The 24,928-nt window shown below is 44.6% G+C and overlaps 1 protein-coding gene across 2 annotated transcripts in view; it reads right to left on the bottom strand.

Moving 5' to 3' along the window:
• Positions 1-24,928, bottom strand: part of LOC134348978 (Kv channel-interacting protein 1-like) — a 222,925-nt gene that overhangs the window by 84,326 nt on the left and 113,671 nt on the right. The window contains exons 5-6 of one of the 2 annotated variants that reach the window (XM_063052794.1): positions 21,264-21,371; positions 17,115-17,701 (exon numbers count right to left, since the gene is read on the bottom strand). In XM_063052794.1, coding sequence (XP_062908864.1) covers positions 17,312-17,701; positions 21,264-21,371 — 498 coding nt within the window. In that variant the 3' untranslated portion in view covers positions 17,115-17,311. Of the gene's footprint in view, positions 1-17,114; positions 17,702-21,263; positions 21,372-24,928 lie in introns of those variants that run through there. The other variant, XM_063052795.1, reaches the window with a different exon arrangement.

Consider the following 24,928-nt stretch of genomic DNA (forward strand, 5'->3'; position numbering starts at 1 on the left):
TGACTGCCTCCCTGTAGCTCCTGCTTACCACTCCTTCATTTTTCCTAACAAGCCGAAGGTCATCGAACTGTAGCTCCAGTTCCCTAACATAGTCTCTAAGGAGCTGCATCTCGATGCACTTGGTGCAGGTGCGGCCATCGGGGAGGTTGATAGTCTCCTGGAAATTCCACATCTGACACTCAGAACAGAACACTGGCTCTGTCAAAGTATCCCTATTCTCTCCAGAGTAAATACAAAATAAGGAATAAACTTAACCTAGCCTCCACCTGTTCTCGTTGAAGTCTTGTTGAGCCAAAGCCTTACTATTCTGACTCAAGACTACTCCAACGACAACGCGCTCCCACAACAACTGCTCCGCTAGGCATTACCTCTCTTTTAGAGAGACAGGGTTTTAAAAAGCTCTTTGTCAGACCTGTACGGGATCGCTCCAGTTGCACCTGTGCATTACTCCAATCAATGACTCCCATTGAAAAACTTGCTGCTTTTTCTATAGTGTCCTTTTGGTCCTTTCTATGGATCTGAATCATGGATCACCTACAGAAAGCAACTGAAACCTGAAACAAGGCCACCAAAGATCCTTATGAAAAATTTTAGGTTCAGTTGGAAGGACAAATGTATTTTAAAGACCAACATGAAGACTATCTCCACCACGATAAAGCAACACCAATTTCCTTAACAGATCCTTTACTCCCAGTTGAAGGAAGATCAGTGGCCCCTGGTGGGCAAAGGAAACACTTCAAAGATAACATCAGTCTGAAGAAATTGAAGCTTACAGCTATAAACATCAAAGACATTGCACTCAATAGATACACCTGGAGGAAACCTGTTTAAGAGGAAGCTGTGCTACATGAGAACAATCTCCACTCTGCCACAGAGAAGAAGTGGCAGTTGTGAAAGGAGAGAACACACAATGAAAAGAGCCACCAGTAACCACAGCCACTGCTTACACTTGGCCTCACTGCACCAGAATATGTGGATCCTGGATCAGCTTTCACAGTCACCTGAGGATCCACCACTAGACAATCCCCTAGGAGAACATCATACTCGATCGAGTGATCACACAACTTGCAGTGCACTACTTTATGTTCTATAATTTTTCACACGGACGTATGCAATCTGTAGGTGATGGAATCAGGAACTCTCAGAACATTTAAGAAACATCTGGATGAGTACTTTGAATCTCCAAGACATAGGAGGGCAGGGAAATGCCAGAGAATTGGATTAACGTGTGTAGTTACCTGTTGATCGGCATTGTCATGGTGTTGGGTGGAGGGTGCACAGAGCTGAAGCACTTTTTTACTGTGAACAAAATAAGATTACTGAGATGTGAGCAGCAAGATTAACTATTATGCTAATCCATATACACTCATATGCCTCTAAGTTCTTGGACATCTAAATGAATCTAAATTTTTTACTTCCTTCATTCTCAAGTGGTCTTTGACCATTAAACATCTTCTCCCAGACAGTCCCTCAACAGAATGTTGGCTTTGGGAAAGTCGACTCCTCATTTGTTTTGGTTCTATTCCTTTTCTCCTTGTCCAGTTTCTTGAGATATACATCCATGATACCCTGTGTGCCTTCTGCCATTTGATAATTTTAGACGGCAGAAGGTCCGGTTCCTTACTTCAATGGGTGAGGTGCACTTTCCTTTCTTCAGTTATTATCTCTTTGCCATGGTTTTCCTGTCAGGATCCCACTTGGTGTGTTGCATGAAACAGAGCTGTAGCACATGCATTTAAATCAAAAGTGACATGCAAGAGAACCTGAAGGAAGAAGGGAAAAAAGTGCTCTTGGCCCTGATAACAAACGGCCTCTAATTCAGGTAGCATCCTGGTAAATCTGTTCTGCACCTTCTCCATGGCGTCCAAGTCCTTCCTAAGATGGGGCAACCAGAAATGAATACAGTACTCCAGAGATACCTAACCAGAGATGGCCTAATCAAAGTTCTATAAATCTGTAACACAACTTCCTGACTCTTAACCTCAATCCCTTTCGACTAATAAAACCAAGCATGCTAAATGCCTTCTTTATCATCCTATCAACCTGTGCAGCCACTTTTGTAGAGCAATGGACTTGGACCCAGAGATCACTCTGTACATTTATATGGGTTAAGGATCCTGCTATTTGAAGTGTACTATCCATTCTCACTTGATCTCCCAAAGTACAAGTCCTCACACTTGGCTGGAGTAAGTTCCATCCACCATTATTCTTCCATATCTGCAACTGATCGATATCCTGCTGTATACTTTGGAAATCTCGGACACTATCCACAATGCCATCAATGTTGGTACTATTTGCTAACTTAATAACCATCCATGTTTCATCTAAGTACAGTGCCTATAAAAAGTATTCATCCCCTTGGAAGTTTCATGTTTTATTGTTTTACAACATTGAATCATAGTGGATTTAATTTGGCTTTCTGTGACACTGATCAACGGAAAACGACTCTTTTATGTCAAAGAGAAAACAGAGCTCTACAAAGCCATCTAAACTAATTACAAATATGAAACACAAAATAATTGATTGCATAAGTATTCACGCCCTCTAATATGACACACCGAATCATCACTGGAGCAGCCAATTGGTTTTAGAAGTCACATAATTGTCACATAATTAATTAAACAGAGATCACCATGTGCAGTCAATGTTTCAATTGATGTTAGTAAAAATACACCTGTATCTGGAAAGTCCAACTGCTGCTGAATCAGTATCCTGGCAAAAACTACACCATGAAGACAAAAGAACATTCCAAGCAACTCCGCAAAAAGGTTACTGAAAAGCACAAATCAGGAGATGGATACAAGAAAATCTCCAAGTCACTGAATATCCCTTGGAGTACAGTTAAGTCAATCATAAAAAAAAGGAAAGAATATGGCATAGCTGAAAATCTGCCTAGAGCAGACTCTCCCTCAAAAACCGTCCTCGAGAAGTTGTCTAGTGAGGGAAGCCACCAATGACAACTCTGGAGGAGTTACAAGCTTCAGTGGCTGAGATGGGAAAGACTATGCATACAATAACAGTTGCCCAGGTGCTTCATCAGTAACAGCTTTATGGGAGAGTGGCAAAGAAAAAGCCATTGCTGAAAAAAACTCTCATGAAACTTCAGCTAGAGTTTGCCAGAAGACATGTGGGAGACTCTGAAGTCTGCTGGAAAAAGGTTCTATAGTCTGAGGAAACCAAAATTGAACCTTTTGGCCATCAGACTAATGGCTATGTTTGGCAGAAGTCAAACCATGCACATCATCCCTACAGTGAAGCATGGTGGTGGCTGCATCATGCTGTGAGGATACTTCACTGTCACAACTCCTGGAAGGCTTGTGAAGGTAGAGGGTAAAGTGAATGCAGCAAAATACAGGGAAATCCTGGAGGAAAATCTGATGTAGTCTGCAAGAGAACTGTGACTTGGGAGAAGATTTGTTTTCCAGTAAGACAATGACCACAAGCATAGAAACAAAGCTACATAGAAATGGCTTAAAAACAACAAAGTTAATGTCCTGGAGTGGCCAAGTCAGAGTCCAGACTTCAATCCAGTTGAGAATTTGTGGCTAGACTTGAAAAGGGCTGTTCACTAACAATCCTCATGCAATTTGACAGAGCTTGAGTAGTTTTGTAAAGAAGAATGGTGAAAATTTGAGGTGTCCAGATGTGCAAAGCTGATAGAGACCGATCCACACAGACTCAAAGCTCTAATTGCTGCAAAAGGTGCATCTACTAAATACTGACTTGAAGGGAGTGAATAATTATGCAATCATTTATTCTGTGTTAAATCGTTGCAATAAATTTAGACCAATTTGTAGAAATTTGTTTTCACTTTGACATGAAAGAGTCTTTTCTGTTGATCAGTGTCAAAAAAAAGCCAAATTAAATCCACTGTGATTCAATGTTGTAAAACAATAAAACATGAAAACTTCCAAGGGGGTGAATACTTTTTATAGGCACTGTAATTTACCATGAAGACCACAAACAGCAGAGGTTCCAATATGTATCCTTGTGGAATACTGTACCACTAGCTATGGACATACAGCCAATACAGGTCCCATCAACCACAACTATCTTCAAGACGCAAGCCATTCATGAATTCAAATCTTCTAGATGAAACAATCATGAGGGACTTTGTAAAATGCTTTACTGAAGTTCATGTTGACAACATCCACAGCTCTACCTTCATCCATCATCTTCTCCAAAAACTATGACCTGTCCCTCACAAAGCCATTCTGACTACCTGCAACTAGGTCAGGTTGTTCCAAATGCTCATAAATCCTATCCACAAGAATCCCCATTAATACCTTCCCTAATGCTCAGAATTAGAATCAGGTTTACTATTATTGATGCATGACATGAAATGTGTTGTTTTTCAGTAGCAGTACAGTTCAAGTTGTTATCCATTACAATAATAAATAAGCAAATAAATACATAAAGCCCAAGAGGTAATGTTCATAGGTTCATGGACTGTTTAGAATTCTGATGGCATGGGGGAAGAAAACTCCTAAACACTGATGTGAAGGTTTCTGAAGGTGGTAATAAGAAAGGGCATGTCCCAAGTGGTGAGGGTCCTTAATGATGGATGCTGCCTTCATGAGCCTTTTGAAGATGTCCTCAATACTAGGGAGACTTCTTCTCTTCATGAAGCTGGTTGAGTCTGCAACCCTTGTCAGCCGCTGTTGATACTGCACACTGGAGCTTCCAGATCAGGCAGTGGTGCAGCCAGTCAAAATACTCTTGATGGTACGTACTTCTGCAGAAGTTTTCTGAAGTTCTTGGTGACATATCAAATCTCCTCAAACTCCTAATGAAATATAGTCACTGCTATGCTCTCTTCATAATTGCATCCATGTGTTGGGCTCAAGATAAATCTTCTGAGATCTTGACACCCAGGAATTTGAAGCTGCTCAGCCTTTCCACAACTCAATGAAGATTGGTGTGCATTCTCCCATCTTTCTCTTCCTAAGGTCCTCTATCAACTCTTTGCCTTGCTTCTGTTGAGTGTGCGGAATTTGTTGCGACACCACTCAATGTTCTCAGTATTATATTATTTATTTTGTATTTACAGTTTGTCTTTTTTTCACATTGGTTGTCAGTGTTTATTTGTGTGCAGTTTTTCATGGATTCTTTTGACTTCTCTCTCCTACCTTTGATAATAAATACAGTTTGAAGTTTGCACTCTTGTATACCTCCTCATCTGAGATTCTGCAAACAATAGCGTCGTAATTGCTGTATTTATATTGGCGTTTGAGCTTTGACTAGCCAGACAGTCATATGTGCAGAGCAAGTAGAGCCTAGGATTTGAAGCTTGTTGATTAGCTGTGTCTGGATGATGGTGTCAAATGCCAAGCTGTAATCGATAAACTGCAGCTTGATGTATCGATAATCAGGTGGACCAAGGCCAAGTGGAAAGTCAGTGAGATTGTGTCCAATGTAGACTTGTTATGGTGATAGACAAATTGCAGTGGGTCTATGTCCTTGCTCAGGCAAGAGTTAATTTGAGCCATGACCAACCTCTCAAAGTACTTTATCACAGTAGAGGCAAGTGCCACTGGGCGATAATCATTGAAGCAGTTCACTAGTTTTGGTCACTAGTTTGACTGACGTCCTTGAGATTGGTATAAGATGGCATTGGCGAAACACAGCGATGCCATACTGCTAGCACACAAAACTATTAACTACTTTATTAATCACACTCTTTCTGGAAAATGATCTCTGTAATCAATAACTGTAACTTCACTTTTGGAGTTTCTGAACCACCTATATAACCTGGCAGTTTTGCGGTGTAAACTGAAATCTCGAAGGTGCAGGACAGTTGGGAGGTGCTGTGTTAGGGCCAGGCCCAAGATCAAGGAATGAGCCAAGGTTTGGCCATTGCTGGATCAGACGGAGCCATTTGAAGTGGCACATCCGAGGTGAATTGAGGCACAGCAGAGTCGAGGTGACAGGGCCCAGGGCTGAGAGTGAAGAATGAGCTGATGTTTCACCGATTTGAAACACAGGGCAAGATTGGAAAGCTTGGGTATGAGCCAAATTGAGACATCAGGGCCTGGGTCTGAGAGTATAGCTAAGTAGAAAGGGCCTGGATCTGAAATCAAGGTACGAGCTAGGCCAGATTGAAAAGGTTGATGTATCAGGGCTAAAGGTGAGGAATGAGTTGTGTTCAGCTTGCCGCTGGGCATGGTTTACTCATCTCTCTGCTGAACTGAGGCAGTGATGACTTGCTTCATGGGTGTGAACTCACTTTTGTGAACTTCAGTTCTGAATGTATTTGCTTACTTTTTATTATTTGCACAATTTGTTTTTTTCTGCATGTTAGGTGTTTTACTGTCTTCTTTTTTAATGGGTTCTGCTGGGTTTCTATGTTTTGTGGCTGCCTGCAAAGCAACAAATCTCAAGGTTGTATACATTCTTCAATAATAAATGTACTTTGAACACTCTGCCAGTTGTTCTGCACCCTGCCAATGAACAGGATTGCAAGAGGATGTAGACTCAGCACATGCACAATCATCTCCACCAAAAATGACATCATCAAGAAGCAGTACTTCGAGAAGGCAGCATCCAGCACTAAGAACCCTCACTATGTGAAACATTAGCGAAGAGGTACAAGATTCTGAAGACTCTCACTCAATGATTTAGAAACAGCTTTTATTTCTTCTGCCATCAGTTTTGTGAATGGCCCATGAACCCTTGAATATTACCTTACTATTCCTTTTCTTTGAACTATCTCTTTATTTTGTAATTTATAGTAATTTTGTATCTTTGCACTGTACTGTTGCTGCAAACAATGAATTTCTATCATATATTACAGTGATAAGATTCTGATACAAATATTAGGGACCTCACCTACATCCACTGGCTCCATGCATAGAATAACTCATTGGTTACTGAGAGAACTCACTCCTTCCCTGGCTATCCTCTCGGTCCTGATATTTCATAGCCTCTTTTTCTTCTTTCAAATCCTTTCTTCTCTCCTGCACCTTCTATATTTCTCAAGGGATTCCCACAATTCCAGTTGCTTTGTTCTTTTCCTAAAATAATCTTCAAAAGCCTTTGTCTTTATCTTGTAATGATCCCTAATCTTGCAATTTTTTTTGGCATTTATCCTTCCCAGAACATGCTGATATGAGTACTTGTCTGTTCTTTTTTAAGAGAGAGTCCCATTTATCGGGGGGGGGGGGGGACATCGACTCAGACCATGAGAGGCCTGCGTCGGGCCTTTTCATGCCTTACAAGGCGCAGATTGGAAGTCTGTGTGGGGCGCCACTCCTCGCACAGCCTAGAGCAATGTGTGATTAAGTGCCTTGCTCAAGGGCACAAACACTCTGCCACAGCTGAGCCTCGAACTAGTGACCTTGAGGTAACTAGACGAATGCCTTAACCACTTGGCCACGTGCCCCTCTCTTGGACTTATTGAAATCATTTGTTGTTCATGCTTTTAATAAGGTATTGGTTGATTAATAAGGTATTAATTAATGCAAGACTAAAATTGTAGTTTTACTGACACACAATTTGTAGTTTTTAACGTATATATATATATATATATATATATATATACACAATACATGGTGTTTGTCTCCACCTACCAGCGGAAAAGTGGTAGGGCAACTACATAATGGTTTATCACCTCATTTTTCATTGGCTAAATATTAGCACATAACTCACATGCTGGGAATGTGTAGTTTTTAAGTGGCCCTTTGCTTATCTCAGGGATTTGCCTTTTCTTAAGCATAGAAGTAACAAGCTCTGTAAAAATCGCCATCTTGCCTTTTGTTTTCATCTCAGTTCTTCTTCTCTTTAGTTCAAGTGCTCTCTATCTGTTCCTTTGTTTAAACTTCAAAATAAATGATTGTGAAGCAACAAGTTTTCACTCATTCTTGGACTCCTAAAAGAACCTGGGGATTGAAAAATCACCAGAAGCCACAGACTATCGCCATCAGTTTTCTCCCTAATTCCACACCTTCACACAAGGACCAACCTTATCTCTTTCCACAACTGTCCTGAAACTTACAGAATTATGGCTTTCGCTTCTAGAGTGTTCCCCACCACCTGACTGATTTCATTTCCTCAGTACTACTATCTAATAGGACTATCTAGATATTGTCTTCAAAAGCTCTCTTGGACATACTTAACAAAGATCAGTCCACCTATGCCCCTTACACAAAGGCAATTCCAGTGTTAGAACACAGAAGTATACAGAACAGGGACAGGCCCTTTGGTCACCATGTCTGTGAAGTTTAACCCCAGCTAATTGATTGTTCCTGTCTTACTCTTGGGTTCTACTCATTCATTCTCCCTGTGCTATATCTACTGTAGTGATATTCTCCCTGATCAGTAATGCGATTACTCCTCATCTTTTACATCCTCTATTAGTCACATTTGAAACTTCTAGAGCCCTGAGATGCCCTTGTTTTTGCTGAACCTGTTATTTCCGTTCCACCATATTTGCAAGGCTTCCACCAAAACACATAAGAGTATTCAGAGCAGGAATCTGCTCTTGATCCTTCCACTTAATAAAAGGCCAGTCTGCTCTGTAATCCTCTCCAACCTTTCACTTCTCATTTATGGAGAACGGACTGGGACTTCTGCTGCTTGTGATATATATAAATCAAATGGATGAAAATGTAATTTAGGAGATGATATGAAGATTGATGGTATTGTGGATAGCGCAGAAGACTGGTAAAGAGTACAGTGGGATGTAGATCAGTTCCAGATATGGCCGAAGAAATGGCAGATGGAGTTGAACCGAGACAAATATGAAGTATTGCACCTTGGAGGGTCAAATGTAAAGACAGAGTACGCTGTTAAGGTCAAAAACCTTAACAGTGTTGATGAGCCCAGGGATCTTGGGGTCCAAATTCATCACTCCTTGAAAGTGGATACACAGGTTGATAGGATGGTTAAGAAGGCAAATGGCATGCTCACCTTAGTAGCCACGCATTAAGATCAAAACTCGGGAAAATATGTTGCAGCTTTACAAAAATCTAGTAAGGCTGCATATGGAGTATTGCATCCAGTTCTGTTTGCACCATTATTGAGAGGATGTTAAGGCTCTGAAGAGGGTGCAGAAGAGGTTTACCAGGATGTTCCCTGGTTTACAGGACATGTGCTGTAATAAGAGGTTGGACAAATTTAGGTTGTTTTTTTCTGGAGCGGTGGAGGCTAAGGGGAGATCTGATCGAGGTTTATATAGGTTATAAGAACCATAAGGCTTATAAGATTATGACAGAACTTAAGGTAAAAGAACATTTGCAGGGATGACAGCAGAACAGCAATGGCTGGAATTTCTGGAAGCAATTTGAAGGCAAAGGATAGAAACATCCCAGAGAGGAAGAAGTATTCTAAAGGAAAGATAACACAACCGTGGCTAAAAAGAGAAGTCAAACCCAACATAAAAGTTAAAGAGAAGGCATATAATAGAGTGAAGATTAGTGGGAAGCTTTTAAAAACCAACAGAGGGCAACTAAAAAGTCATTAAGAAGGTAAAGATGGACTACAAAAATAAACCAGCCAATAATAATAAAGAGGATACCATAAATTTCTTCGGCTACATTAAGAGTAAAAGAGAGGCGAGAGTGGATATCGGACCACTGCGGAGAGGTAGTAATGGGGGACAACAAAATGGCGGACAAACTGAATAAGTATTTGCATCAGTCTTCATTGTGGAAGACACAAGCAGTATAGTGGAAGTTCCAGTTGCTTGGGGGTCATGAAGTGTGTGAAGTTACCATAACTAGAGAGAAGTTTTTTGGAAACTGAAATGTCTGAAGGACTAGATGGCATACACCCTGCATTCTGAAAGACGTGGCTGAAGAGATCGTGGAGGCATTAGTAATGATCTTTCAATAAATACGAGATTCTGGAAGGGTTCTGGAAGATTGGAAAATTACAAATGTCACACTACTCTTCAAGAAGGGAAAGGGTCGACTATTAAGGATGAGGTCTCAGGGTACTTGGAGGCACATGATAAAATAGCTATAGTCAGCATGGTTTCCTCAAGGGTAAATCTTGTCCAACAAATTTGTTGGAATTCTCTGAAGAAGTAACAAGCAGGATAGACAAAAGAGAATCAGTTGATATTGTGTACTTGGATTTTCAGGAGGCTTTTGTAAGGTGCCAAACATGAGGCTGCCTAACAAACTACAAGCCCATGGTATATAGGAAAGACTCTAGCAGTGGTTGATTGGCAGGAGGCAAAGAGTGGGAATAAAGGGTGCCTTTCTGGCTGGCTGCTGGTGACTGGTGGTGTTCCCACAGCAGTCTGTGTTGGGAAAGATTCTTTTACATTATATGTTAATGATTTGGATGATGGAATTGATGGCTTTGTTGCAAAGTTTGCAGACAATATGAAGATAAGTGAAAGGGCAGGTAGTTCTGAGGAAGTAGAGAGGCTACAATAGGGCTGAGACAGATTAGGAGAATTGGCAAAAAAAAATCACAGATGGAATACAGTGTGGGGAAGTGTATGGTAGAAGAAATGTAAGGGTTGACTATTTTCTAAATGGAGAGAAAATACAAAAAACCCCTTTTGTCACTGAATTAATCATCCTATAGGGGTGTTGCTTACTAGGCTGACCTGATGTGTCAACAACACCATGTACCGGCTCTTTGCATCGCCTCGGTACATCTGGATGTATGTCTGCGTTCCGGTTAATTAGCTTTCTCAGCGGCTCGCTCTGTTCGGGGATTAAGGGAGAGACCTTGTCAGCAAAGTTGGCCAAAACGATAGAGTTCTCCCATCTGGTCGGCATCATACTTATCTTTTCAAAATGGGTTTTCCCCTTATCAGGTGGCACCCTAGCCTCATTAATTTTCGTGATAACACCGACTAGGTCTGCTCGCTTATGGTGGCAAGCTGTTTACATATCAATAGGCTGTAACTGTGTCGGCTCACGGCTACAATACTCAGTAGCACCCTTCCTCATGTTCCGCCAATAAAACTCTTTCTTGATTTTATCGACTGTTTTCCTCACCCTAAAATGTCCACCGAAGGGTATCTTGTGGGCCAGGTTAAAAATCTCGCCCCTATGAATTTTCGGCACTACCACCTGGTGCACCACCCCCTATTCCTCATCTGCAGGCATGGTACTTGGTCTCCATTTCCTCATTAGTACTCCTTCCTTCACATAATAGCCCACTGGCTCCCTTTTTAATTCTGCTTCAGAGAGAGCTGTCTCCATCAAAACCATTAGCTCCTCATCTCGTTCCTGTGCCTGTATAAATTTCTTCCTTGCTAATGATAAGTCTACCTCAACTCCCTCACTTCCTTCCGTTACAGTATGCTCCTTCTTCTCACTTTCTAACCCCTCCTGGTACAAGGCTGGTAAAAACGTCTCAGCTAAATCTACATTCGCTTCGGTAGCCTTTCTGGACATGCGCCGAGTCACTGTGCAAACGGGATAAACCTGTGAGTCAATGGGTGGGTCTTCAATCCTGGCAGGTTTGCTTGTTAGTTTTACTGCTGGATACACCTCTCCACCGGCGAGGTCGTTACCGTGTAAGACCTCCACGTCTTCCATTGGTAGTTTGGGCCTTACCCCTATCGTGACTGATCCGGAGACCAATTCGCTTTTTAGGTGTATCTGGTGCAAAGGTACTGCTTCAGTCCCTTTCCCAATGCCTTTTATCACACTGACCTCCCCAGTCTCGGTCTCTGAAGATGCCCAGAGGTATGAGGTGGTAAAAGAGGCCATCCTCAGGATTTATGAGTTGGTCCCGGAGGCATACGGGCAGAGGTTCCGGAATGTGAGGAAGCAGTGGGGCCGCACGTATTTAGAGTTTGCCCGTGAGATGCAGATGTATTGTGAGCGTTGGTGTGCCTCGAAAGGGGTCAATGGGGATTATGACAGACTGCTACAGCTAATCCTGATTGAGCAGTTTAAAGGTTGTGTCCCTGAGGGTATGAGACCCTACCTCGATGAGAAAGAGGCAGACACCTTAGCCGCAACTGCTAAGTTAGCGGATGAGTACGCATTGACACATAAAACAAAGTTTACCCCGAGTAAAGGCTACCAGAAGGGTAGTCAGGACGGCGGAGAAAGTCCGCCAGAAAAGTCAGAAAGTAAGCCGGGGACTAGTGAGAAGGATAAGGTAGACCGGGAGCAGTTTGATAGGAAGTCTTCTGGGGTCGTATGCTATAATTGTGGGAAAGTCGGACACTTTGCGTCCAGGTGCTTTGCCCCAAAGAAGGAGACGGGGAAAGGAAAAACGACGGTTCCAACTGGCTGTATTGAGCTGGTAAACAAACCGCTAGGGAAGAAGAGGTCCGATAAAGTTCAGGAAGGACGCGAGAGGTTTATCTCGGCCGGATTGGTGTCGGTGAATGAGGGGTTAAACCCAGTTCCAGTACGGATCTGGAGAGACACTGGAGCTTGTCAGTCATTGATATTAAAGAGTGTGTTAGACTTTAGTTCAGAGACCCAGACTGGGGAGGTCAGGGTGATAAAAGGCATTGGGAAAGGGACTGAAGCAGTACCTTTGCACCAGATACACCTAAAAAGTGACTTGGTCTCCGGACCAGTAACGATAGGGGTGAGGCCCGAACTACTGATGGAAGACGTGGAGGTCTTACTTGGTAATGACCTCGCCGGCGGAGAGGTGTACCCAGCAGTAAGATTGACAAGCCAGCCTGCCAGGATTGAGGCCCCGCCCATGGACTCACAGGTTTATCCCGTTTGCGCAGTGACTCGGCGCATGTCCAGAAAGGCTGCCGAAGCGAATGTAGATTTAGCGGAGACGTTTTTACCAGCCTTGTACCAGGAGGGGTTGGAAAGTGAAAAGAAGGGGCGTAGTGAAACGGAAGTTAAGGTAGACTTATCATTAGCAAGGAAGGAATTTGTACGGGCACAGGAGCGAGATGAGGAGCTGATGGTTTTGGCGGAGACAGCTCTCTCTGAAGCAGAATTAAAAAGGGAGCCAGTGAGCTATTATGTGAAGGAGAGAGTACTAAGGAGGAAGTAGGGACCAAGTACTGTGCCCACAGATGAGGAACGGGGGGTGGTGCCGAAAATTTATGGGGATGAGATTCTTAACCTGGCCCACAGATACCCCTCGATGGACATTTTGGGGGGAGGAAGACAGTCGATAGAATCATGCAACACACATCAAAGTTGCTGGTGAACGCAGCAGGCCAAGCAGCATCTATAGGAAGAGGCGTAGTCGACGTTTCAGGCCGAGACCCTTCGTCAGGACTAACTGAAGGAAGAGTGAGTAAGGGATTTGAAAGCTGGAGGGGGAGGGGGAGATGCAAAATGATAGGAGAAGACAGGAGGGGGAGGGATAGAGCCGAGAGCTGGACAGGTGATAGGCAAAAGGGGATACGAGAGGATCATGGGACAGGAGGTCCGGGAAGAAAGATGGGGGGGGGGTGACCCAGAGGATGGGCAAGAGGTATATTCAGAGGGACAGAGGGAGAAAAAGGAGAGTGAGAGAAAGAATGTGTGCATAAAAATGAGTAACAGATGGGGTACGAGGGGGAGGTGGGGCCTAGCGGAAGTTAGAGAAGTCAATGTTCATGCCATCAGGTTGGAGGCTACCCAGACGGAATATAAGGTGTTGTTCCTCCAACCTGAGTGTGGCTTCATCTTTACAGTAGAGGAGGCGGTGGATAGACATGTCAGAATGGGAATGGGATGTGGAATTAAAATGTGTGGCCACTGGGAGATCCTGCTTTCTCTGGCGGACAGAGCGTAGATGTTCAGCAAAGCGGTCTCCCAGTCTGCGTCGGGTCTCACCAATATATAAGAGGCCACATCGGGAGCACCGGACGCAGTATATCACCCCAGTCGACTCACAGGTGAAGTGATGCCTCACCTGGAAGGACTGTTTGGGGCCCTGAATGGTGGTGAGGGAGGAAGTGTAAGGGCATGTGTAGCACTTGTTCCGCTTACACGGATAAGTGCCAGGAGGGAGATCAGTGGGGAGGGATGGGGGGGACGAATGGACAAGGGAGTTGTGTAGGGAGCAATCCCTGCGGAATGCAGAGGGGGGGGGAGGGAAAGATGTGCTTAGTGGTGGGATCCCGTTGGAGGTGGCGGAAGTTACGGAGAATAATATGTTGGACCCGGAGGCTGGTGGGGTGGTAGGTGAGGACCAGGGGAACCCTATTCCTAGTGGAGTGGTGGGAGGATGGAGTGAGAGCAGATGTACGTGAAATGGGGGAGATGCGTTTAAGAGCAGAGTTGATAGTGGAGGAAGGGAAGCCCCTTTCTTTAAAAAATGAAGACATCTCCCTCGTCCTAGAATGAAAAGCCTCATCCTGAGAGCAGATGCGGCGGAGACGGAGGAATTGCGAGAAGAGGATGACGTTTTTGCAAGAGACAGGGTGAGAAGAGGAATAGTCCAGATAGCTGTGAGAGTCAGTAGGCTTATAGTAGACATCAGCGGATAAGCTGTCTCCAGAGACAGAGACAGAAAGATCTAGAAAGGGGAGGGAGGTGTCGGAAATGGACCATGTAAACTTGAGGGCAGGGTGAAAGTTGGAGGCAAAGTTAATAAAGTCAACGAGTTCTGCATGCATGCAGGAAGCAGCGCCAATGCAGTCGTCGATGTAGCGAAGGAAAAGTGGGGGACAGATACCAGAATAGGCACGGAACATAGATTGTTCCACAAACCCAACAAAAAGGCAGGCATAGCTAGGACCCATACGGGTGCCCATAGCTACACCTTTAGTTTGGAGGAAATGGGAGGAGCAAAAGGAGAAATTATTAAGAGTAAGGACTAATTCCGCTAGACGGAGCAGAGTGGTGGTAGAGGGGAACTGATTAGGTCTGGAATCCAAAAAGAAGCGTAGAGCTTTAAGACCTTCCTGATGGGGGATGGAAGTATATAAGGACTGGACATCCATGGTGAAAATAAAGCGGTGGGGGCCAGGGAACTTAAAATCATCGAAAAGTTTAAGAGCGTGAGAAGTGTCACGAACATAGGTCGGAAGGGATTGAACAAGGGGTGATAAAACAGTGTCGAGGTATGCAGAAACGAGTTCGGTGGGGCAGGAGCAAGCTGAGACAATAGGTCGGCCAGGACAGGCAGGTTTGTGGATCTTGGGTAGGAGGTAGAAACAGGAAGTGCGGGGTGTGGGAACTATAAGGTTGGTAGCAGTGGATGGGAGATCCCCTGAACGGATAAAGTCGGTGATGGTGTGGGAGACAATGGCCTGGTGCTCCTTAGTGGGGTCACGATCGAGGGCTAAATAAGAGGAGGTATCCGCGAGTTGTCGCTGTGCCTCGGCAAGGTAGAGGTCAGTACGCCAGACTACAACAGCACCCCCTTTATCAGCGGGTTTAATAATAATGTTAGGATTAGTGCGGAGGGAGTGGAGAGCAGAGCGTTCTGAAGGAGTGAGGTTGGAATGGGGACAAGGTGCGGTGAAGTCGAGACAGTTATGTCCCGTCGGCAGTTAGCGATAAAGAGATCCAGAGCAGGCAGAAGACCAGAGCGGGGTGTCCATGAAGAAGAGGACGGTTGAAGACGGGAGAAGGGGTCATCGGTGGGGGTGGAAGAGTCCTTGCCGAAGAAGTAGGCTCGGAGACGGAGACGGCGGAAGAAAAGTTCCGCATCGTGGCGAACACGGAACTCGCTGAGGTGTGGGCGAAGGGGGACAAACGTGAGGCCCTTACTGAGAACAGAGCGTTCTGCCTCCGACAGTTGAAGGTCGGAGGGGATGGTAAAGACCCGGCACGGATGAGAGCTGGGATCAGAGGGGGGAGGGGGGAGGCTGGGGGTGTCAGTGGAGAGGGGAGGGTTGTGGTGAGAGATAGAATCATGAAAGAGTTTTACTGGCTGCACAGGAGGAAGGATGTTATTGACTATTGCAGATGTGAGCTGACACAGTTACAGGCTTTTGATATGCTAACAGCTTGCCACGATAGGCGAACAGACCTAGTCGGTGTTATCACGAAAACTAATGAGGCTAGGGTGCCACCTGATAAGGGGAAAACCCATTTCGAAAAGATAAGTATGGTGCCGACCAGACGGGAGAACTCTATTGTTCTGGCCAGCTTTGCTGATAAGGTCTCTCCCTTAACCCCCGAACAGAGCGAGCCGCTGAGACAGCTAATTAAACGGCACGCACATGTATGTCCAGATGTCTCGAGGCGATGCAAAGAGCCGGGACATGGTGTTGTTGTCGCATCAGGTCAGCCTAGTGAGCAACACCCCTATAGGATGATTAATTCAGTGACAAAAGGGCTAAAGAACGCAGAAGCGTATATTGGCAATGTAGTAGTTTGGAGTGACACGTGGGAGGAGCTGTTTAAAAAGCTGTTTGAAGCCAGCCTGACAGTGAACCTCGCAAAAAGTGAATTCAGCCACGGAAAGATCACTTATCTGGGATTTGAGGGAAGACAGGATCAGCTGGCACCGATGCAGGCTAAGGTCCCCACCCCAACAACAAGAGAGCCCCAAGAAGGTTCTTGGGGATGGTGGGGTACTATAGGAAGTTTTGCAAAAACTTTGCGGATATTACCCTCCCTCTTACTAAGCTCTTGCCAAAGAATGCGAAGTTTGTGTGGAACGATCTTTGTCAACAAGCCTTCGAGAGTCTGAAGGCGATTTTGTGTCACTATCCTGTGCTGAATGCGCCTGACTTTTCAAAACCCTTCTCCCTAGCAACAGATGCTAGCGACAAAGCAGCAGGGGCGGTGCTGTTACAGACAGACAAGGAGGGGGTTGATCACCCAGTCGCTTATTTTTCTAAGAAGTTTAATGTCCATCAGAGAAATTATTCCACTGTGGCGAAAGAGTTACTGGCCATCATACTAGCATTACAACATTTTGAGGTTTATATTTGCCCGGCACGGAAACCACTGGTCATTTACACTCATCTCAACCCATTAGTGTTTTTGGCCACTATGAAAAATAAAAATAAAAACAAAAGATGTATTCATGTATTCATGCCTCTTTCTTTCGGGAATTTTAACCCAATCAATTTACCCAGTCCCAAATTTGGCGTTCAAAATCGCAGATGAGATCCCCACTTATGTTACACACCCCATAACTGGGTTGCCAAACCAGCAGAAATAGACCACTCGTTGGAGTCTGGATTACTAGGAACTAATAAAGTTTTATTAAAGAACTAAGTAACACAGTACTGTAATCGTAAGGATATAAATGCAACAGGTTAGCAATGATAATACACACATGTACACAGAACTAGGATAATAGGAATCAAACCAAGCTCTATCGCAGTCTAGGGGTAAAATGATCAGTCTTAAGCGACACAGAGTTCAGTTCAGCTTAGTACAGTTCGCAGTAATCGCTGTTGTGCCATTGGAGAGAGAGAGAGAGAGAGAGAGAGAGAGCAGGGCGGGGGGGGGGATTGTAGTTTGATTCAGGCAGACCTTTGGTGTCTTCGTAGTTGGTTTCGGGTGGACCCTCTTATGTCTTCTATCCCGCTGCGGTCACCGACTGTGACCCCTTCATTCTGGATACGACCGTTCTTCCGCGGTGAACCCAGCACCCAGGCAAGGGCGGACACACACACCAGGTTTCCACCGATCGTATCTTTACACCCTGTGAGTCTATGGTCGGTCCCTCGAACCGGACCTCCACACTCCCACCAACTTGTGGGGGCACACCGCTCTTCCAGGGTCTCGGTATCTTGTGATCTCGTGGTGTCCCGTGTCTTGGCGAACCTGTTCTTTTTATCCCCTCGCTGGAGTATCACCTGTCCATCAAACTTCAACCAGTTCAGGTTCAAAGCAACCGGTCTGTCAATATTCTGTATATGTAATATGTAATAATAATATGTAAATCAGCAATAAATATTGAGAACATGAGATGAAGTCTTTGAAATTGAAAGTTGTAGGGAACAGTTCAGTAATGAAGTGAATTAAGTTGTCCTCTCTGGTTCAAGAGCCTGATAGTTGAGAGGTAATAACTGTTCCTGAATCTGGTGGTGTGGGTCCTAAAGTTCCTTTATCTTCTTCTTGAAGGCAGCAGTGAGAAGAGAGCATGGCCTGTGTGGTGAGGGTCCCTGATGATAGATGCTGCTTCCCTGCAACAACACTCCGTGTAGATGCGCTCAATGGTGGGGAGGGCTTTACCCATGATGGACTGGATCATATCAGCATTTATTTATTTATTGAGATACAGCCCTTCTGGCCCTTCAAACCACACCTCCCATCAATCCCCCAAATTAATCCTAGTCTAATCACTGGACAATTTACAAGGACCAATTAACCTACCAACGATACATCTTCGGGCTGTGGGAGGAGACCCACATGACCACGGCGAGAACGTACAAACTCTTTATGGCCACGGGGCGAACATAGAAACTCTTTATGGACAACAGCGGGAATTGAATCTGGGTCGCTGGTACTGTAAAGTGTTGTGTTAACCACTGTGCTACTGTACTGCCTCATTTTCCATTCAAGGGCAATGGTGTTTCCATACAGGCCTTGATGTGACCAGTCAGTATGCTCTCCACCACATACCTATAGATTTGTCAAAGTTTTAGATGTAATGCCAAGTCTAAGAAAACTTTTAGGAAGTAGAGGTGCTTCTGAGCTTTCTTCACAACTGCACTTAGGTGTTGGGCCCAGGACAGATCCTCGGAAATGGCAACACAAGAATTTAAAGTTGCTGACCCTCTCCACGTCTCATCCCCCGATGAGGACGGGCTCATGGACCTCCAGTTTTCTCCCCCCTAAAGTCAATAATCAGCTCCTTGGTCTCGCTGACATCGAGCGAAACGTTGCTGTTGTGGTTCCACTCAGCCAGATTTTCAATCTCCTTCCTACATGCTGATTCATCACCACCTTTGATTCAACTAGTGAGAGTAGTTTTATTAACAAACTTGAATATGGTATTGGAGCTGTACTTGGCTACACAGTCAGAAGTATAAAGCAAGTGGAGCAGGGGCTAAGCACACAACCTTGTGGTGCACCTATGCTGATGGAGAATGTGAGGAGATGTTGCCACTCTGAACTGACTGGGGGCTGCAAGTGAGGAAATTGAGGATATAATTGTACAAGGAAATACTGAGGCAGAGGTCTTGGAGTTTAGTTGTTAGTTTTGAGGGGATGCTAGTTTCAAATGCCCTGTAGTCAACAAAGAGCATCCTGATGTTTGCATTTTTGCTGTTCAGATATTCCAGCTGCTACAGACCTGTTGTGCTGGTAGGCAAATTGGAGCGGGTTCAATTCGCTACTCAGGTAGGAGTTGATATATTTCATCACCAAACTCGCAATGCACTTCATCACAGTAGATGTAAGTGTTTATGATGTTGTGTAGTCATAAAGGATTAGTTTAGTTCACCATTTGATTATTAATTTAATTGGTTTGGTACAACACTGTGGATCAAAGGGCATGCCCCTGTACTGCCCATTCTAAGCTCAATGTTTTACATATCTGCAGATCCTCTGGTTTAAAACTGTTCACAAGATGGCTCCATTGTACTGTGAGGCTCAGAGAGACTTAGCTCCCTCAGCGGAAACATTTTGCAACAGTTCTATGCTCAATGTTTTACGTATCTGCAGTACCTCTGGTTTAAAACCATTCACAAGACCGCTCCATTGTACTGAGGGAGAGACTCAGCTCCCTCAGCGGAAACATTTTGCAACAGTCCTGTCTTAAATGGGCAAGCATTGAGTTAACCTCTATCTCTTGATTCTCCCCCATGAAGACACATCCTCTTCACTTCTACCCTGTCAAGTTGGCTTGGGTTTTTAAGTTATTGATTGAAAAACCACAATTCCTTTTGCATTCCAGCCTGTCCAACAAGACAACCTGTCCATTTCGGTTAACATTTCCCAAACTGCTCACAGTATATTCACATTCACTGTGGAGACCAGTACTACACACAACGTCCAGCTGTGCTCTAAAAGCACTGATGATATTCCACACTGCTGCTCTTACTCAGCAAGAATGAAGACAGACAAGAGAAAATGTGCAGAGAATGAGGACAGAGTTCCCCAGTCTATCCAGATGAAGCAGCCATTCGCTTCATGCATTGCATTCAGTGCTTATGACATGGCCTTTCCCTGGATACCTAAACATAGATTGGATGAACTCCTCTACTCATGATGATACGGAGCTCCAAGTTGCTGGACACTTTAATTTCCCCAGCCCATTCACTTTCTGGTTTAGACCTGTTCACTGTTCCAATGAAAGTGAGTATAAATTTGCGGACCCTTAGCCTCTGCCCGTACATACTACACCCTCAGAACTCTGTGTTCAATAATTTCAGATAACCAACCATTCCAGTTTGTGTCTGAAATGGCCAATTGTGGTGTCAAATCCAGGAATGCGGGATGGGTGTAATACAGGGGCTGGGGGAAGGAGGGAGATAGGGTTTTAAGGTGATGAACCAGCTCTCTCCACAGACTCTACTGAATGATTTTATTTAAGATCTGTAGATATTTTTGCTTTTCAACCATCCAGGGAATGGCAGTCCACTGAATTAGCACTCTCTCTATCACAGGTGCACCATGCTGCAGTGTACATAACTGATAAGATGCATGCAGCAACTGAGCAAGGTTTTTGTGAGGCACTTGCTAAATCTTCAAACTCTATGAATGTAGCAAATAGATGATAACTATCAACAAGTTGTACCCTACAACATACACCTTCCTGATTTACACATCCATTTGTTATCTTTCTGCATTGCTGGGTCAAGATTCTGTCAACATGATTGAACTCCACTGTGGTTGTGGTTTCATCCACAGGTGTCACCACAGGCCACCACTTCCCATTGCCAAACAGGACTAGGCAGCAAAGGCTGGATTTGTTCGGTCCCCTCTTCTTGTCTAAACATTACATTACAAGAGGTTTCAGAACAGACTCAAACACACGCGCACTTCCACTTCCCCGAACCCAATTGTATTCTCCACAACTGTGATGCAATCTCTCTGCTGCATTGCAGCCGAGTTGGTGCATGCTCCTTCACATCAAAGTCCAAATCGGTAGCATACAAACTCCTCCGCTATCGCCCATCCCTCATGTCAGTTCCAGGGAGCATCACTGCTTTCTCAGCCTTGCCGACTGCTGATCTGGTCACTAAAATCTTTTGTAGTATTACAACAACATTCACTCAGAACTAACCAACTGAACCTCCCAATGCAAACAAGCCACCCCCCACACTAGTGAGTGCACGTCCTGATGTTCTAACTGTCCACTGAAGCTCTCGTTTGAATCTCCTCTGGATGAAGTCCATTTCTCAGGCACATTCTCATCCCAACTGTCCACCCTGAATGCAGTGTCTCCTCCTCATGAAGTTGGCTACAGTACAAAGCAACATAAGGCAGTTGTCATGTGTGAGCTGATCAATTCAAGCTGCTTACCTCTTTACTGATGAATCCATCCTTGTTAATGTCATATAGGTTAAATATCCACGTCAGCTTCTCATGAACGGTTCCTCTCAGTAACACTGAAAGGGCCATCACAAAGTCCTGAGGATACAAAAGCAGCAAATGATTCACTCCCCCAAAAGTCACCTGCTGTAGCCAACTGTTAGTGACTACCTTTGGTTTCTCACCTCTCCTTAACCCCCTGTAGCCGTCAGTGACCACAACCTATAACCAACATCCAGAGACCCGCCCTCAGTATGGTGTAGCTGCCAGCTCACATTGCCCTCCAATGAAAGCCCAAGTAAGGTGGAGGGAGATTCAAGGGTCCAGTGTGTGAAACAGAGGACACAGATTGCAAATGAGCACTGTTTATTTGAAATTGAATAGTGAAATACTAAACTGAGCATCCAGCTAAACTAGTGCTCATCTAAACTACCGTAAATTGCACAAAACTACAATGCTGAACATTCAGTCACCCTTTAACTCACTTCATCCTCCCACCACACCACTAAGAATAGGGTTCCCCTGGTCCTCACCTACCACCCCACCAGCCTCCGGGTCCAACATATTATTCTCTGTAACTTCTGCCACCTCCAACGGGATCCCACCACTAAGCACATCTTTCCCTCCCTCCCCCCGCTTTCCGCAGGGATCACTCCCTACGTGACTCCCTTGTCCATTCGTCCCCCCCATCCCTCCCCACCGATCTCCCTCCTGCCACTTATCCGTGTAAGCGGAACAAGTGCTACACATGCCCTTACACTTCCTCCTTTACCACCATCCAGGGCCCCAGACAGTCCTTCCAGGTGAGGCGACACTTCACCTGTGAGTTGGCTGGGGTGATATACTACGTCCGGTGCTCCCGATATGGCCTTCTATATATTGGCGAGACCCGACGCAGACTGGGAGATCGTTTCACTGAACACCTACACTCTGTCCGCCAGAGAAAGCAGGATCTCCCAGTGGCCACACATTTTAATTCCAGGTCCCATTCCTATTCTGATATGTCTATCCACGGTCTCCTTTACTGTAAAGATGAAGCCACACTCAGGTTGGAGGAACAACACCTTATATTCCATCTGGGTAGCCTCCAACCTGATGGCATGATCATTGACTTCTCAAACTTCTGCTAATGCCCCACCTCCCCCTCATACCCCATCCGTTATTTATTTTTATACACACATTCTTTCTCTCTCTCTCCTTTTTCTCCCTCTGTCCCTCTCACTATACCCCTTGCCCATTCTCTGGGTTTCCCCCCTCCCCCTTTTCCTTCTCCCCGGGCCTCCTGTCCCATGATCCTCCCATATCCCTTTTGCCAATCGCCTGTCCAGCTCTTGGCTCCATCCCACCCCCTCCTGTCTTCTCCTATCATTTTGGATCTCCGCTCCCCCTCCCACTTTCAAATCTCTTACTAACTCTTCCTTCAGTTAGTCCTGACGAAGGGTCTCGGCCTGAAACGTCGACTGTACCTCTTCCTAGAGATGCTACCTAGCCTGCTGCGTTCACCAGCAACTTTGATGTGTGTTGCTTGAAATTCCAGCATCTGCAGAATTCCTCGTGTTTGAGTTTCCCATACATGCTATTCTTATACCCGCAAAGTGCCCAAAACCAGAAACCAGTGCTGTGGCATCCAAACCAACAAATGGCAAAGAGTGGCCTCATCCTTTAAATAAGCCAATCAACAATCGACATCGCAGAAATGATTTTTGATCAGCAAATAAGTCAACCCTCCCACATGACAGCCCACCATATAGGAAAGGAGAAAAGGTGGTGATTTTAATTCTGCACTGGGCCCTGAAATGGCAATTCAATAAACTGAAGGCAATGGGAATCTGAGATAAAACCAAAAGTGCTGGAAACACTCAGCAGGTCAGGAAGCACTGATGGAGAAAACCTGATCAGCGAGTTCTGACCTCGAGACCCACAAGTCAAATGTTGGCTGCTGAATGCTTCCAGAGGCTTCTATGTCAACTGAGAGAGAAGCAATGGGTGTAGGCACAGACTTCGACAACTGGTGACTGAAACTACTACTGAATGTGTTCAGGAACAACTTCACAGTGTGAAACCAGTGTGTGAATATTCTGACAATATGAACAAGCTCACTGTGTGCACACATTCACATAGTGTGATTACCATCACAGTACAACACATCCATTGTAAGCGTAATATCCTCAGTATGAAGAACCTCACTGTGTGAACACAACCAAAGTGCCAACCCTTCCACAGAGTGAACTCCTTCACAGTTTGAACACCCTCACGTTCTGAACACCACCATGGTGTGAAAAGAACCACCGAGTAAACAATACCACAGTGTGAATACACTCACTGCGCTAAGAACTCCACGTGGTAAATATCTGTGTGGCTAGACATAGTTGAAAAGCTATCTATAAATTTGCTGATGACACCATTCTTGTTGGCAGAAACTCACAGGCTGACAAAGAGGCATTCACAAGCAAAGCAGATCAGCTGGTCGAGTGGTCTATCTTACACCAAGTATCAGCAAGACCAAGGAATTGATTGTTGACTTCAGGAAAGGGAAGTCAGGAGGACACACACACTAATCTTTCCTCTGGGTGGGTGATCAGATCCGCACAATATACTCCAAATTAGGGCTCACCGACATCTTATACAACTTCAGCATAACATCCCAACTCCTATACTCAGTACTTTGATTTATGAAGGCCAATGTGTCAAAAGTGACCCTATGTACTTGTGATGCCACTTTCAAAGAATTATGAATCTGTATTCCCCAATCCATCTGTTCTACTACATTGACTCAATTTCCCCAAGTTCTACCCTATCCAGACCCTTAACAGTCTGTGTGGCCCAGTTAATATCAGGGAAATTAAAATCTCCCACTACTACAACCCTACTATTCCCACAACTATGAACAATTTCTCTAGACACCAGCTCTTCAATTTCCAGCTGACTAATTATTTTTCAGTCCATGTTGCAGAAGTTGAATTCTGTTGTTTGTGCTCCTTTCCCTGATTTGCCTGGTGATCCTCGGTGTCCCAATAGCTATTTTGAAGTCTGTAGAACAAAATCATCAGAGAACAACAGTACTTCCTTATTTTTGGTCAATCAACTATCCACTACCTGTAATAGCAGCTTTAATGTCATAAGGCACTTATGGAGGAGCTGGAGCTGGGCACACTTTCCACTGATCCACTTTCCTCAGACACTGGAATCTCTACCATCTCCTATACCCACTGAGGAGCATGCCACTGCCCTGACAAAGCTCCCCACTGCACTCATTCTAAGAGTAACGTTGAAATGCAAAACATACAACAGCTTATAGTCTCTTCACAGCTTCCTCTTGCTGAAACTTCTGATGCCAAAGCCTCAACTCCCCACTCTTACACTAGTTCACTCCTCTCAAGGTAAACCCTGACTGGCCCACTATCACAATATCTGCTCCACTTAACCTTACCTTCCTTTTATTGATTAAAGTCACCTGCAATTAGAAATCAATGAGACTTGACTTTTTAAAGTTTCACAGGCTCACCTTCACCCCTGTCTCCCGTAAAATTAAACTAATAATTAACAAGACTTGCTGTGAGGTTTGCTTGCTCTACTCTAAGAATGCTCACACTGTGAATGTGTTCACAGAGCGAGATTGCTCAGACTATGAAGCAGATCACGCTGTGATACCAATC

This window comes from Mobula hypostoma, chromosome 7 (assembly GCF_963921235.1).
Source record: "Mobula hypostoma chromosome 7, sMobHyp1.1, whole genome shotgun sequence".
Lineage (NCBI taxonomy): Eukaryota > Metazoa > Chordata > Chondrichthyes > Myliobatiformes > Myliobatidae > Mobula > Mobula hypostoma.